The sequence below is a fragment of the Lagopus muta genome, chromosome 12 (assembly GCF_023343835.1).
Source record: "Lagopus muta isolate bLagMut1 chromosome 12, bLagMut1 primary, whole genome shotgun sequence".
In the NCBI taxonomy this organism is placed as follows: Eukaryota; Metazoa; Chordata; class Aves; order Galliformes; family Phasianidae; genus Lagopus; species Lagopus muta.
In genome coordinates this window covers 14,888,874-14,905,188 of record NC_064444.1, presented here as the reverse complement: position 1 = coordinate 14,905,188, position 16,315 = coordinate 14,888,874, and the positions used below count along the sequence as shown (strand labels likewise).

The window sequence follows — 16,315 nt, the reverse complement described above, 5'->3', positions numbered from 1 at the left end:
AGAACTTATCTTTAGGTTTTCATTAGCTTTCATTCTTGAAAATCCCGTGTTACTAAGAACAGGCTGCATTAATGGTTTCACTCAAACACAAGAATGACAAAAAACGTCTAATCTTCTTTGCATCAACACAAGTTTTTGAATAGTGCTATGAGGAAAAACTGGAAATTCAGGTAACTGGTAAGGTCCTCTTATTTTGCTTTTATAGCATATGTCTTTCAGTTTTTCTACAGTTGGCAACTTTTCCTTGTATCTTCTTAGAGTACACTTGGCTGTCATCTAATTAACTCCCCAGACACAGGGGAGTTAATTTGTTATAATTGTTTAGAAACTGTGAGATGCTAAAAGAAAGATGCTTTCTCCAGTTTTCCTGTATGTAACTTCCAAACTTTAGGAAAGCATTCTTTATTCTGCTAGCTGATTATGAAATTGTTGTGATTTGAATAACTGAAGGATTTTTTTAATGTAGTAAAGCAGCTACAGTTGATACTCATGGATTTATCAGCAATAAGGGAGAAAGATGCTTGTTATTCCGAGTCCTGTAAGTGAAGGAAGCCCATTAATATTTTAAAGCTATCTTTGCTCACCCAGCTTTCTTGACTACAATTTCTATATAACAACACAAGAATGACATAACAATACACTGCAATATATACTGTAGGGAACCTGCTTTAGTAAGGGCATTGGTCTTAATGATTCCCAGAGGTCTCTTCCAATCCCTACAATTCTGTATGATTGTGTGAATTTAGCTGTTACACAGCATCCACCTTGGTTGATCATTGTAACGCATCTGCAGCCAGTGTTTATTTCAGTATTTCATTAGTGACTGTGTGGGGGTTGTTTCTGAGAAATGAATTCTGGCTTAATTCTTACTCAAGGAACTTGAATTAGAACACTGACTCTAACTTGTGGGTTGTTGGACTAAACCTTTTCTTAAGTACAAACTTCAATTGCATTTAGCTTGAGTGTTTCCAAATTAAAAGTGGCCAGAAAGCATTATAATCTTATGTTTTGTTGTCTGTGACATACAGTGTGTTAGTTAAAACTTTCAGTCTCAATAATCACAGTTTGTGAGCAGCAAGCTTCAGTACCTTGTATTCTCATGCTAATTTCCACAAATCATTTTAAAAACCATCTCTGGAATGCACCAGTAAAACAGGTATTTGGCATTTATATCTGTTTGTGTTTTCTAGGTTTTTGACTACTTCTGCTTCTTCTTTTGTAAAAATAAGGATGCTTATTTGTCAGGTTTTTTATTCCTTTGACTTTTTTTTTTTTTTGCTGCAAGGCTGTTCTGGAGTTGCACTTGCTACACTTTGGGATTTCTAGACAGGAAACATCATATTTGATGATGTACTGCTGACTTCAGTGTTTGAATTATAACATTGCAGACCTGGACTAAAATGTGGAACATGTTAGCCTCATTGTATTTGTATTGTTTTGAGAGACTGCAGCATGTATAGGGCTGTTCTAAATCGTATCAAATATCAAAACAACTTTAATTAGTGTTTCCATATCAGATTTCTCATGCTGAACCTATTTTCCTAAAGATCATGATGTTTTTTGTCATTTGGGGTTAGCTCTATCAGCTAGACAAACAAATACAGACTTTTATGTTGGCATTAAAGTAGCCTTCGTAATGTATGTATGTATGTATGCTTCCAGCTATTGATACCACTGTTTTTGTTTTCTACAACTATGTTTTCAGTTACACAACGTAAAGGTGTTACTAAAAGGTCATTGTTTTTTCTCTCTTTATCTTTCACTTCCTTTAAGGGACAAGAGGTAAGGGAAAGAACAATAATGTATGTCAGTATATGATTTTGTTACTTCCCAAGTGTTGTAAAATAAAAGGGTACTGCATATTGCTGTTCTTTTCTTTACTTCTCTTCTTGGGAGTCCTGTCTTGCTCTTTGGTGTAGTCGTGGTTAAACACTGTTAGCCTAGAAGCCTTTTGCTTACTTTGCCAGACAGAGTATATGTGAGCCTGAAAAGTGTAGCAGTGGTATTCTTTATGTTTGTTTTTCTTGTTCTGAATGTGATTAGGAGAATGTTTGAGATCTGCAAGTCCCATTTGAAAGAACTGTCAGGACTCTCTAAGAGCAATCTTGGTTTTGTATCACTGTCCTGCTCATATGGAAGCAAAGACTAGATGCAAGAGATGTGGTTTAATTAGACCTCAATTTTATTAGCTTAGCCATCTGGGAATTACTGGCATAAATTTGTACAGTGCTGGTCAAGATTCTTTAATTAATCATTTCCTTCTGTTGAAGGTTGCTATTGGACCCCCATTTCCACACAGCTGCTCCCCAATCTATTGTTGGGATCCTACTCTATTGTTTTAATCCAAAAGATATGAGGCCTGGAAAAGAGATTGTTTTCACTGTTCTGCAAATATCAACCCCAAACTTAAGACCTAGTATTTTAAAGAGTCACTTTCTCCTAACTGCATTTCAATTCCAGTCTTTTAATCTAGCTTTTAAATGAAGTTTAGAGTGGAAAGACAGTTTATATTCCATATTTCTGTGCTTGTGGCAGAAAGTATGTTAGAGATAAATCAACGTGCTCATTAATCAAGGGTATTGCTACAAAAGGGCACCAGTTTGTTTTCATTTTCTGACTTCATCTGCAGATATGCCTTTGTATCTCCTGGTTCTGCAGCAGAAATTTTGTCTTTTAGGGCAGTAGAGAAAATATTGAATGAGTGATCATGGTGCAGCTTTATTCTTGTAGGTTATTTGTGAAATTTTGAGGAAAATATTACCTGTATTAGAGAAAGGTAACATGGTCTTTTAAATTCTTATTTATCTCCTATTTTAAACCACTCTACAAAATGTGGGAGGATGTTCTGGGAGCAAAATAAGTCAGCTACCTGGGAGGGAGTGTGAATAATCACTTTGTCTTCTGTTCTACTGTTTTGTGACTTCATTTATGGAAAACCAAAATAATCTTCCTCAATTAACTTCCTTAACTAAACCTGAAATTATTTTGCTCTTAAACAGCGTGCTCCTTGTCATGTAGCTTCCTGGGATAAATACTGTTACAATTCTAAGAATGGATAAAAATATGAAAAGTAATTTTTCTCACCTGAGTTTAACTAATTTACTGATAATATCAGTACCCAAAACCTGTTTAAATCAAGTAGTGCTTTATTCATCGTTGAAAAAATAGTTAATGTTGATTGTCAGGAGCCATGGGGTTTACATCTGTACATCATAAATTTCTCTATCATCTGCTCCTTTTTTCACTTAAAAGAGGAAAAAAAAAAAAAAAAAAAAGCTCTCTGCTTAAAAAAAAGAAGGGGGTTGGGGGGAAGGAAAAGAAAAAGCCTTTGAAGGCATCGGAGCCTTTGTTTGATGTGTGGAACAAGATTAATAAAAACGTGCCACTACATTAGCTTTTAAATAGCTAGCATGAGACGACGCTGCTGTCTGTACTCACCATAACTTTAATTTATGTAGATAACATGTTTTAAGCATATGATTGTCTTAGCATTGTGTTAGTGTTTCTTGGGGATTTCTGAGTATGTTTATGTCTTGTGTAAGGACAATTAACTTGGCAATGCCAGAACACAATGAACTTTGTTATTTTAAAGCATAAGAGGAAAGTATTTTGCATTCTCAGCTGGTTTACAGATGAATACATTTTTTTTGTCTATTTTCTTGGTCCAATCTGGCACTATGACAATTCCTCCGATATACCTAAAACAAATAAATATTGGATGAGAAATTACTTCTCAAATGATCAAAATTTGTTCTGTTAAGTCAGTTTTCTTAACAATATTTCATAGGTGTAAACTGTAAAAGAAAATTCCATAAAATGGTAACAAATGCTTTGAAAGGTGGAAAAGAATTGATTGGAAAACAAATAATCTCTAGGTTATGGATTGTTTTCTTTTTCTCTATTATGTAGTGTATGATAAAACCAACATCTCTGCATATTGATTGCTCTTATGAATCCTGAATTACTTACATTCTGTAACGTAAATCATAGAAGGCAAAATTAAGTTGGCTACCACATGCTAGATCTTCTCCCAAATGTTTTGTAGAAAGTTGATTTCCACGATATCAACTTAACAAGACAAAAATAATGGGACAAGTCATTTTGTCATCTTCAAGCTCATGATGTGTTTCTTTTTAATACGATTTTGAAGGTCAAACATTCGAGACAATGTGGAAATGATTAAGGTCCGCAGACAGCTGTTTGAGAAAAGCAGTGCTCTTTCAAATCTGGAAATCAAATTTCTCCAGCTTCAAGAGGTAATTACGATTTGGACAGTGACATTGCATTACTCTCATATGATCGTGCTTTAATGGAAGATAAGTATACACATCTCTTGATTCCAAGTTATTGCTGAATACACAAAATTTATGAGAACATCATCAGAAAATGCAGGATCCTAGTGATATGATATTTTTCTGCTTCTTCACAAATGTGCTAGCAGAATTGTGTATGCTTGCAGGGAGTTCATGATTGTTTGTATACACATTTCAATTGGTAAAGCTGAATAATATCTGTTTGCTTAAAAGTTTGTTTAAACTTGAATCAGCCAAAAAGTTGTGAAACTGTGGGATGTTAAGAGCCTAAAATTGTTTTCCGTGTAGTGATATTTAAGTTGAAGTTGCTACCAAACATTTTTGCAGTTTTGTTGTTAAAGAATTTTAATGTAACCAGTTGAATGAAGGAAATTTAGTAATCTTCATCCAAGAACAAAGGACTCTGAAACTATCTGACTTAAATGCTTGATTATCATAGAATCAGAATTGCTCAGGATGTAAAAGACCCTCAAAATCATCAAGTCCAACCACAGCCTAACCGTATTACCCTAACTTTAACACTGATGAATCATGTCTCTGAACACCACCATCGTATAATTGATTGCAGACTGACCATCCAGGATTTCATGATTTGTAATGTGGAATATGCTAATCAATGCAACTAAAATTCAAGTACTATGAAGAGATAATGCTCTTGGGCAATCAGTACAACTGTTTCTTTTGTGCGGTATTTCTGGGGGGTATATATTCATTCTCTGTAAAGGATTTATTTCATATTGAGGTACGTTTCCCTAAGGAATGCAATTTTAGACTAGGAACATTAAACCTGAAATTATCATCCCAGTTGTTACCATGACTGGAATCATGGGATATTTTCAAGGAGAACTAAATAGAAAACAGCTTTGGTGTCATCTAAAGCGAAATGCTGACAGCACTGTCAGGTACAGAATACCCAAGAAAATAATGCACTGAGAGGGAGGAGTAGGGAAGTTAAAGTTTATGAAGAAAGTTAATGCAAAACCATCAGTAGAGGCACAGATGCAGAAGAAGAATGAAGTTGAAGCAAGGAGATTTTACTGGAGGACATTTTCAGAGCTTTTCATGAGAAGTTTCAAAAAAATAAGTAGATTGAGAACTGATAAGTGAGGAGATTCAGAATCAGCTAGAAGTAGAAATCAAGACCTTGACTGCTGGATTTGTTTTCAACCCTTTTGGAATTAAGGGAAGACATAAGAGTGAAGTGGTCTGGGAAAGGCAGCTTTTCCAAGGTTTCTTTTGTATTTTTTTTTCCTCCTGTACGTGTAGTGAGTTGAGTTATTGAAATGGTAAAGATCTTATGAAAAAACTGAATGAGATGTGGGAAAGACAAGTTCACCTAGACACTTGGAAACAGAAGAATCTTCAAGGCTTGTGATTTCAAGGACCAAAAAAAAAAAAAATAAAAATAAAAATAAAAAAAAAAATGGAGAGAACTGAGAAAAGCTGTAGATGACTGATTTTTAAGCTGCCATTTTTTGAAGTTATTGAAAGGCAGTTCACAGATATAGGACAGAGCAAGAGAAGCACTGAAGAAGGACTATTAAAAATTGATGAGTTGTATATTTTATCTCACTCTGGAAGAGTCTGCCACTGTTGTTTGTTCTCCTTCAGATTGTTCTTATGTAGAAATGAGATGTGAGAGGCCAAAGATATGGTCATTGACTGGGTTTTCTGTGGTCTTTTTTCTTTCCTAGATATTTGTATTTCATGTGAACCTAAACAATCTGCATTGGATTTGCATTCAGCTTCTTCATTTAATTACTTTTTAGGAATATTTTAAGGAAAACACGAAGGTTACAGTTTTTTGTATATAACCATTGAACATTATCTGTTCTTACACATGTATTTGTCATATAGACATTTTATTAAACAGGAGATTGGCTTTTAGGGTGTTTTTTTTTCCCCCCAAGTCATAATTCAAATGTGTTTTACATGAAAATATTTTATGAGGTATTATTAAATATTATGAAATGCAGACACTGTAACATTAACTAATATTCTGGAAATAGAGTTTCTATCAGTATCCTTCATTTAATATAAAAATTGGTTAAATGTGCCCTAATAGTAACAATTAGACTAAATTAAAACTTAAAAGAAATCACAAGTCCTTTATTAAATTACTGCTAGTGATGAAATACAGCCTAGTATATTGGGATTATGAAACAGTTATGTATCTACATCTAAGGGTTAACAGATCTGCGGCAAGTTCTGTGATTAACATAACTGTGGTCAGCATTCATTTTTGCTTGCTACTGCAGTGTTTTTGGTCAGCATGTCTAACCACTGTAACCACAGCAAAATCTTTTAATTGTTTAACAGATGTATATCTTGGTTCTTTTCATTATGACTAAATGGGGGGTTTAACGTTCACGAAGGCAACAAGAATGCTACCTTCTCTTGGCCATGTGTAATTGAATTTTTTTCCAGTTTCTTAGTTCAAGAGTGTCTCCTATTGACTACGTTGTGAATATGTATCAAATGCTGCCAGGAGGGAACACTGTTAGAAAATCACTCATTACAATGATCACTGATTACAGTGATAACATGTTACAATATTCTGCATATTTTTTGACTCCGCCTCCCCATGATTTTCTTTTTTTTTCGTAGAACGAGAGGAATTTGAAGGCTAGCCATGATCAGTTAATAGCAAAAAGTGATGAGCTGAGTCTCCGGCTTAAAGAAGAGCAGTTAAAGTGCCTTCGTCTTAAAAACGAATTGCAGTTGGTGACTATTAGCAAGCAAAGGACAGAGGAGGTGAGATTGTGTCCAAGATGGCTAGAAACTGCTTTGGGTGATATACACAGATAAGGGAAACTACCTTTTCATTGCTGAAGAGTAAATAGACTTTTCAAATGTATTTAGAAGACTGACCTGATCATACCACAGCTAACACATTGGAGAGAAAATCCCATGGTTGCTACTTGCATTTCATAAAGTTGCAAACCATACTTGTCAGCCAAGCTGCGTAATCACTGCACCAGTGTTTGGACATTGAAGAAATGCACAGAATTTCGTTAGCAATTCTAATACTTAACAAGTGGTATGTTAAGGAGAAGCAATCATAATACTTGACTCGTTGATCGTATTTTGCTATTTATTTAGTGAATTAAGCATTTCTAATGCAAAAGAAAAAAAAATAAATTCTACAGCTTAAGACAAAAAAATAACTAGATACTGTTGTTCTTCAGCTCATGCATGCTGACTCACAACCTCACATGAGGATTATGAGAGAGCTCGTGATATGGTGGAAAAAAGTTTTTGAAGTATTTTGTAGCTTATTAGACACGGTTATATGAAAAAGACTAGTAAGACTTCCTGACAATACTTACAATATCAAGTTTTAAGTAATCATCTTTTTAAATTCTTACAGTTTACTGTTTGATATTTCCTTACTATCTTTTTGCGTTTAAAATTTTCTTCTTCATTTTAGTTACAGCAAAGAATAAATGATCTAGAGCAAGAGAAGGAAGTCTTGAAGGAAAGCTATGATAAGCTATCAAACAGGTAAATCATTTAATTAAATCTACTGTTTAATGGACAACCTTTTCTGATGCCAGTTAGAACAATGCAAGCATATTAGAGCATGCCTGTTGCCTGCTGTGGGCAGGCCAGTGTCCACAAGTGCCAGGTTATTAATGTTTCCTCGTGTGTTTTTTTTTTTTTGATGTTGTTTTTTGTTTGTTTTTTCACAAGGGCTGTAAAAGACGAGCCCTTTTCTTGAAAATGTCATTCTATTGGAAACTCCTTTCAAAGTTGATGGGAATTTTGCCAAGACTAAGGCTGAAAATTAGATCTGAAAAGTTTACAAAGAACAAGTATGAATTTGTCAGTTGACTCTTATTATGTAGTCACTATGCAAGAAAACAATTCATTTGGATTAAAGATTGGAAGGAATTGTTTTCATATGACCTTGTAATGCAAATCTAGAAATGCTTAAACTCTCTCCAAAGGAAGCGGTGCCAGATGTGGTTGACCATTTATAGTTACCCAGATGGCTCTGTCTCCAGTCGAATACAGTAACTGTGCAAAGAAATTGCACATGAATTCAAGTAACAGTAATCTTAAAATTCAAAGGGAGAAAACAGCAGAAGTGGGCTCTGTTCAAAGGGACATGAATATTAGCATTATATAGGCTTCTTGCCAAACTGATGTTCATTTAAATATCTAAATGCTGAACTACTATCAGAAAATAACATTACTGTGTTGTTTATTTTTGTGACAGCATAATCTTTGAAAAACTGAAGTAATGTGTAGCTGCATATTTATGTGAAGTAAGTGTACATAAAGATATTGAATGCATGTATAGCTAGACACAATGGTAAAAAAAAAAACTCAAAAATTTTAAAAGTTTGAAAACTAAAGATATTTTATATCTTATCTTGCTAAGATTTATTCTTTCCTTATCAAAGCCAGTCACACTTCGAAGAGTGGTAAGTCTAAGCAATTGTAAACCATGCTGTCTTTTCTGCAGCTGTGTAACATTACCTACCAAAGTGATTGTGGGTTCTGTGCATTGTATTTACTGCATACTATGTTCAAAACTATGGCACAGCAAGGTTAAGTATATGTTATTGTAGGACTGGAATCATTGGTTAAGTTCACACGTGCTGTGAGAGGCACTATCATCCTGTATGACAGTACGTATTTAGAGAACTGTCTCAAAAAATAGGTGGGTTTTTTTTTCAATCCAAATAGAGATTGGGTATGGGTTGAGAAAAAGAATTTAGGGAGTGATGAAAGTATTTTTATGAAGACTGGGAGTTGAGAATGTAAACTCTTGCTAAAGGTGTTGGAGCTGAGAATTCAAGCTACATTTTTTCTTTAATCTTCAAGTCATTCTTCAAATATGCTGTAGGTATAAATTCATTTTTATGTACTCACAAACACTTTGTGTAGTCATTGCCCTCAAAACTGGCAGTTGCTATTCAGTCAGCATGTACAGTCTTCCAAACTATGTGGGCTGTCCCTTCTGCCCTATTTCTTTCTTCTCTTTGTTTCTTTTTTTCCAGTTGTGGCTTTTGTTATGTGAAATTCTGGAATAGATAGATGAATGGATAGATCGATGAATACCTGTATGGCAGAAGTACAAAAAGAAAAGTTATTTTTTTTAACCAGATAGCTTCACCAAAGTGCATAGTGGAGAGAACTCACTTATTAATGAATACTATTGTCAGTAAACTGCTTTATGACTGTTTTCAAGATGAAGGGCGTTTTTCTGGTCAATAATGAAACTACTTGATAATAATAACATGAAGACCATAGTACTCAATGTATAAATTACAAGAAAACACAGCATTTACTATGTCTTCTTACCCCCTGGGAGTTGTACTGTAAATTAGGTAACGTCTTTACTTATATTTCAGTCTTAACTGCACATTTTGTTGTGGTTTCAGCAGTTCTGATTCTGTGTCTATGCAATCCTTACTACACCCAGATTGGTAGTTTACAAGTAAATAATGTGTTACAGGAAAAATAATTATTCTAATGTCTGCCCACCTCAGTTTTTTATTTCTTTAAGTGGAAGAAAGATTACTTATTATTTCTTAATCGGTATCAGAATTGTTGTTCTACATTATGAGAAAGCTGTTGTCACTTTGTGGTCAGCGTTTCTTTGAACAGGCAACTGACTTTAGGCTCTGCATCTTTCACAGATTTAAAAGAAATCAGGTGGGTGATCCTAGTTCTCTGCATTAAGAGGTTTTGTATGCGGAAAGAATGGTTTTGTTAGTTGTCAGTTGCTGAGGTTTGAAGCTGTGGATTACTCTGGAATACGCATCTGAATTCCTTCTCTAGTCCCACAAATGTTGTGTGTTGCCAACTTTTCTGACTTTGGAGCTCTAAATTAAGGCCAGTTCCTTTGCTCATCCCACAAACTCTTTCATGTTTTTTAACCACAGCCTGAGAAAGGCGCCTTGGTTTCAACAGCAGCAGACCAGCATATGTTTACTTAATTCCTAAGACATGATGACAGCGGTCTCTGTGCCACAAAAGGCTTTCTTCTTTATTATTTTCTGTTGAAGTTGATTTTGAAAAGTTCTTCATATGCCACATGTTTTATTGCAGTGTCTTCAGTGTGACCCGTGAACAGGAATGGAAATTAAAGGAAGAGCAACTGAAACTGCGAATTGCTGAACTAGAGACTGCTATCAAGTCTAGTTTAGCAGAGAAAGATGAACTAGAGACTGCTATCAAGTCTAGTTTAGCAGAGAAAAATGAACTAGAGACTGCTATCAAGTCTAGTTTAGCAGAGAAAAATGAACTAGAGACTGCTATCAAGTCTAGTTTAGCAGAGAAAGATGAAATCCTTGACAAGCTCAAAGTAGAGAGAGGTACATTTTTGAAGTAACTGTTTTTTCATGATGTGAATTTCTCTGGTGTTGGAGTATGGATATATTCTGCAGAAAAATGTAGTTTCTTAGTAGCGGTGAATTCAAAGCTGACTTTTACAAGGACGTGGAAAAGCGTGCTTAAGTTATGACTATCCTTAGTACAGAAATTGACTTAATACAGGTTATGTGTTGAATGAAGATTCTTAAACTCCAATTGCATTAATTCTTCAGTGGGTCAATATTTTCCCCCTTATAGGCAAGAAGACAGTCTTTTTCCACTTTTAAGCCACTAGTCTAAATTCATTTATTGTGTGAGTACAATAAATGGTACATGAAATCTATATAGACCCTTCAATTTAGTGAATTTAGATTATTTTTGTATTTTGAGTGTACACACATTTTTATTCACAGTTGTGTACATTTACAGTAACAACAGGTTTGTTCTCAAAATCTGATTTCATATGTGTTTTTCCTGTGATGTAGAACAATTCAGGGAATCTTTAGAACCTAGCAATCTGTTATCTCAATATTGTGATATATTGTGCCAACAAGAAGTTTACAGAAAGAGAATGGACAGGAAGTAAACCAAATACTCTACAGATTTTTTTCCTTAAGTGTGTATTTTTAAGAGGTAGCACACTTGTGGTCAGTCTAACAGAATGAAGTGAGAGAACTTGTAAGTACTTTGTATGATTATGGCTCGTGTTCACCTTTACCAGCCCTTCCCAAAATAGGCCTTCAGGGCTTATAGATCAACAGGATACTATGTTTTCAGTTTCTGTTGCATTGAATTTGCTACAGCTTAAGTGGATTTTCTAACACCCTTCAAGGTCTATATATATATATATATATAGGATTTTTGTCTTTGGAAAAACTTAAGCAGTGTAATATTTTGGGGTATCTGTCTTCAATGCCATCATTTTTAAAAGCAGAAGAATTGAATTACTTTTTGTCCTAACTGGATGCCTAGAACTAATGCAAAACTTCTCTCATGCTTACCCTTAATAGTTTGCCATATTAAAAATATCTGTAAAACCTTCACTGGGGCTATTAGAAAAGCAGTGAACTAAGATTGCTGCTGTGGACAGAAAACGACAGAAAATCAGTGACAGTTTGATAAGAGTGCTTGAAGAGGAATATCTTGTCTCCTCATTCCTGAAAAAAGCTCCAGCTCAGATCTCAGTTTATAATGTAGGAAAAAGAAACAACATCAGCATGGGAGATTCTTTTTTTTCCTGTGAGAGACCCCCCACCCAACAGCCATTGAATATATTACTTCTGAGAGTCTACAAGTTACCACCCTCACTGCTGTCTCACTCCTGTATTTATCAGAAGGCTTAACTGTTTTCTTATATACTTGATTATTTTTAGCTTTTTTTTTTTTTTTTTTTTGAGCTTAGTGTAGTCTCTTCTCAGATGTACAAATACATTGCTTTTTTCTCGTGACTGCAGAGAATTAAAGCTTTACTGGTTAGTTGCTATTTGAATTGAAAATGGCTCCTGCGGACTCCCAGCATGCATGGGTGAGAAGACTACTGTGTAAAGGATCAATGAATGGTTCTACAGATGATTTATTTTTAGTGAAGATGTCATTTGATATATAAACTCTGCAAAATTAAAACTAACCTGATGTCAGTTTTTGAAACATGCCCAACCCCTTGAGACCAGTATTTCAGCCACCTGTTTCCTGCTGAGTTCAATACTCAAAACTGAATAGCTATTCTGTGAAAATAGTGAAGTTGTGCTTCGTGCCCTGAAGGTCAACGGGAAAAGATTCCAGCATTAAAATGATATTGTGGAATATCTGTTGAAAGCTATAGTATATATTCTCAACTAAGTGTGTAATGTTATACCCATCAACTCCCACCAGTGCAGATGGGAGTTACAACAGCTAATGCTTGCCTGTCAAGCTGACAGTTAACGTTTCTATCGTTCTGATCTGGAATATGAATTCATGGTATTTCAATGCATTATATAAAAAATGCAGCAGAAAAAAAAAGGTGAAAATACACTGTTCTCAAGAGAATAACTTAACTGGAGAGGAGAGCGTACAGGAAAGTACTACTTGTTCCTTAGAAGCTTCTGTGTTTTTAAAACTTTTCTGTGTGAAAGAACGCAGGCTGCTATAGCTAAATTATTTGTTCTAATCCTGATGTTTTTTCTATCACAAAACAAATTTCTTCCTGTTGCTCCTGGTAAGTCAGTGTGGAAATAGCTCTGCATTAGTGGGTATTTATAGAAAATCTCTTTATTCATTGACTCAGAAGTGAAATTGTGTTAAGTTATTCAGACTGAGAACTCAGACTCTTCTCTTCCCCAACCTTCCCCAAAAGCAAAAACCCAGTGAAGTCATACTATATAGCCTTGCCTATTGGTCTGTCCTCATAAATGTAAGAATGGTTAGGTTGTCTTTTTTTTTTTTTTTTTAATCTGTACACATCTACCAGACCTAAGCAGGTTCCTACCCAGCTCCCTCCTAGTTTGCTGCTAGTATAAGATTTCAATGTAGAATGTATTTCAATGTAGATGTAGTTTCTACATCTTTCAGTGTCATTTTAATGCATATAGTAATATGAAAAAGCAAGCTGATTTTGGTTATAGTTGAGTTAAGCAATGTTTTGTTATTTCCCCATGTTCAGATCAAAAGGAAAAGCTGATGCAGGAGAACAAAGACCTGCAATCACGCTACCTGGAAAGTAAGCAAGAGCTAGATGAACTGAAAAATCGCATGAATTCATTGACCAAGGTAAAATCTTCTTTTTAGAAAACGACCAAGAAAAACATTCTGTGCTTTATTTGTAGTGCAAATACTTCTTGAAAGTAAAAGAATAATATTCAAAATATCATGTCTAGTGGTCTTGTGAGAATGCATCTTGTTATCCTGAATGTATTTCTTCAATGTTCATTCACATCTGATACCACCTCTTCACTGAGTATTTGTCTTTCAGGAATGTTATGTTGATGTTGATGCAACAGAACTCAATGAAGCTCTCTTGCTCATAAAGATAACTTGCAAAGAATTCTTTGTTTTTTTCTTCTTCATTTTTAAAAATGTTTTAGTTCTTGGTTCACTATTTCCTGTTACCTGTTTTGGACACAATGCCTTGGGTTCTCAAGGGCTGGATTGTTTCTGCAGTAGTTCATGCTTCCTGCATATATGTGTGCACAGGTTATTTTTCAGTTACAATGAAGCAAAAGGAAAGATGAAAATTTTGAGAATGAAATTTAAAGTTACCTAGATTTCACTAGGATTTCATACCTAGAGTTGTGTAGGATTTGCAATAACGCTAAAGGGGAATTCAAGCCAGATTCTGTAGTGTTTTCTGAAAAACTTGCTCTTTCTCATTTAAATGAGCAATCACACTATCTTGTTCTTCCTGTAATGTTGATTAAAAACATTTTCTTTTTTTAATTCTTTCATTTGTTTTGAGCACATTCTAACTGTTGCTCTGAAAAAGTGCTAGAGCAACCTCACAGCTAACTAGTTGCCCTGTCTATGTTTACTAATAGAGAAATACATAGAAAAAGCTGGGTTTTTTTCTCTTGCTCATAAGTTGTAGTTTTATTTTTTGTCAGAACTGAATTGAAAGTGAGCAGGAAAGAATTGAGTGCTTTAAGTTTCCACTGTTCTTGAAGACTTGCATTTAATTTAAACCATGTTTACTGAAATTTATAAAGTTTACGATAATCTTACTGCTACTTGAAAGCTAATAATTCTGTAATGATAACAAAAGAAGTAAAGCAAGAAGATCAAAAATGAAACATCAGTATTAGTAATAGCAGTAATGTAGGCTTGGGCATTCACTGGAGCGTAGTTATCGAGTATATAGAAGGTAAATGAATGAGGTGGATTGAGAAGAGTGATTGCTTCTGAATATCTCATACATTTGAAATGTACAACAATTGGAAGTTTACATTACTAAATAAAACTGTGGCGGGTGCAGGTCCATGGCATTTTTATTGTGTTACCATGTGTCCTCCTTTCAGTGCTATATTAAACTATGCACAAAAACATCTAGATATTTTGCAAGAGTAATTCTCTAGTAATTTTTAAAATTTGCTCTAGGTTCGAAAGCAGCAGCAGAATGAGGACCTTTTATGTTTGGAAAAAGAAGGTGATGGTAGCCCTGAAGATTTGGAACGTTCCATGAAGAAGCTGCAATTAATACATGTGGAAACAGTGCACGAACTTGAAAAGACAAGGAATATGTTAGTTGTACAGCATAAGATTACCAAAGGTTACAAGGTATTAAACTCCACTCATAGTGGTAGATAACACAATGATAACATTTCAATATCTGTAGCACTGGAACTTGTTCCACCGTGAAAAAATGAAGTTATAATTCAAGCTTCCAAATTCATCATCCAAGCCAGTCTGTTTTATGAAGTAACCTAACATAAAATTTGTTCATGCTGAAAGAAGTGTTCAAAAACCACAAGATCCAAATAACTGCAATTTCAATCTTTTAACTCACCCTGTTTAGAGCCCTTAAGCTTTTGGTTTCATGGGATTATCTCAGAGCTCTTATCAGGCCCACACAGGAAAAACAGTACGCACACTTATCTATGAAGCTTCCTTTTCCACAGCGCTCTGCTTTCAGCCTCTTGTGCTGGATTATTGCAGATGATATTTTGGTTTTCATTTGATCCATCTGAGGTTTAATAATACAATCTTTACAAAAACTATTAGGAATATTATTCTGAATGAATCACTAGTCAGTTTTCCTCAATAATAATTTTAGATTTTGCTAAAATTAGAACTGATTGCTGTGGTGTTGAATTAAAATTTGCTATTTTTCTTTACTGCAAATTCTTAAACCTAACTGTATTTTCTCTTTTGTAGCCAAAAGTGTGTGCAATATCAATGTAGATATGCTTCAGTGGTCCTTTTCACATGTAATTTTTTTTTTCAGACTGAATTTGAGGCAATGGCGCAGAAGATGGAAAGTCTACAGAAAGGCTATGAGTTAAAAATAGAAAAGTATGTCCATCTTCTTGATAATAGGGCTGAATGCATCAAAAACCTTGAAGGTATTTTTGAATCATATTTAATTCCTTCAATTTTTTTTTTACTGTTCTTAGATTGCAAAGCTTGTTCATCGGGTGAAACGCCTTTTAATTCTTGAAACTAACAGAAAGATCAGGTCCTCCATGGCCCGTTATCTATATGATGTTTTATTGACTTGTTACTTATTAAATAAAAGTCAAGAAGGTGCTTTATATGCTGCAACTGTTGCAGTATAAGTGGCCAAGCCTCTATGGGTAAATTATGTGTTTGTGGTCAAATTTTTTTATTTAGCTGTTCAGTAATTACGTAATTTTTTGTGTGTTGCAAAACCTCTCAAAGTTATGGCATAATATGCCTACAGAATATTTTAACATCATGAATCTGAAATTGTTTTAATGACCTTATTGTATAGTATAAATAGAAAATGGAAGCCCAAAACGGGATAACTCACTAAGCTCAATGTAACAACATTCATCATATTTTGTCTCCAAGTTGCATGTTCTGTGCTGAAGGACTGCATGATGATTTATGTCTTAATTCCGTAACCATTTATTCTTTCTTTCCTCAGCACGTGATATAATTTGTAGTTCAACCCTTCAAAAATACACTTCCTAAGTTTCTGCTGAATTTTAGCATAAAAATACTTACTTTGATCATCATATGAG

The 16,315-nt window shown here is 34.5% G+C and overlaps 1 protein-coding gene across 5 annotated transcripts in view; it reads left to right on the top strand.

Moving 5' to 3' along the window:
* Positions 1-16,315, top strand: part of RPGRIP1L (RPGRIP1 like) — a 59,608-nt gene that overhangs the window by 11,800 nt on the left and 31,493 nt on the right. For all 5 annotated transcript variants that reach the window (XM_048958916.1, XM_048958913.1, XM_048958912.1 and 2 more), the window contains exons 7-13: positions 4,151-4,256; positions 6,921-7,067; positions 7,744-7,817; positions 10,377-10,642; positions 13,282-13,388; positions 14,709-14,888; positions 15,556-15,673. In XM_048958916.1, coding sequence (XP_048814873.1) covers positions 4,151-4,256; positions 6,921-7,067; positions 7,744-7,817; positions 10,377-10,642; positions 13,282-13,388; positions 14,709-14,888; positions 15,556-15,673 — 998 coding nt within the window. The remainder of the gene's footprint in view (positions 1-4,150; positions 4,257-6,920; positions 7,068-7,743; positions 7,818-10,376; positions 10,643-13,281; positions 13,389-14,708; positions 14,889-15,555; positions 15,674-16,315) is intronic.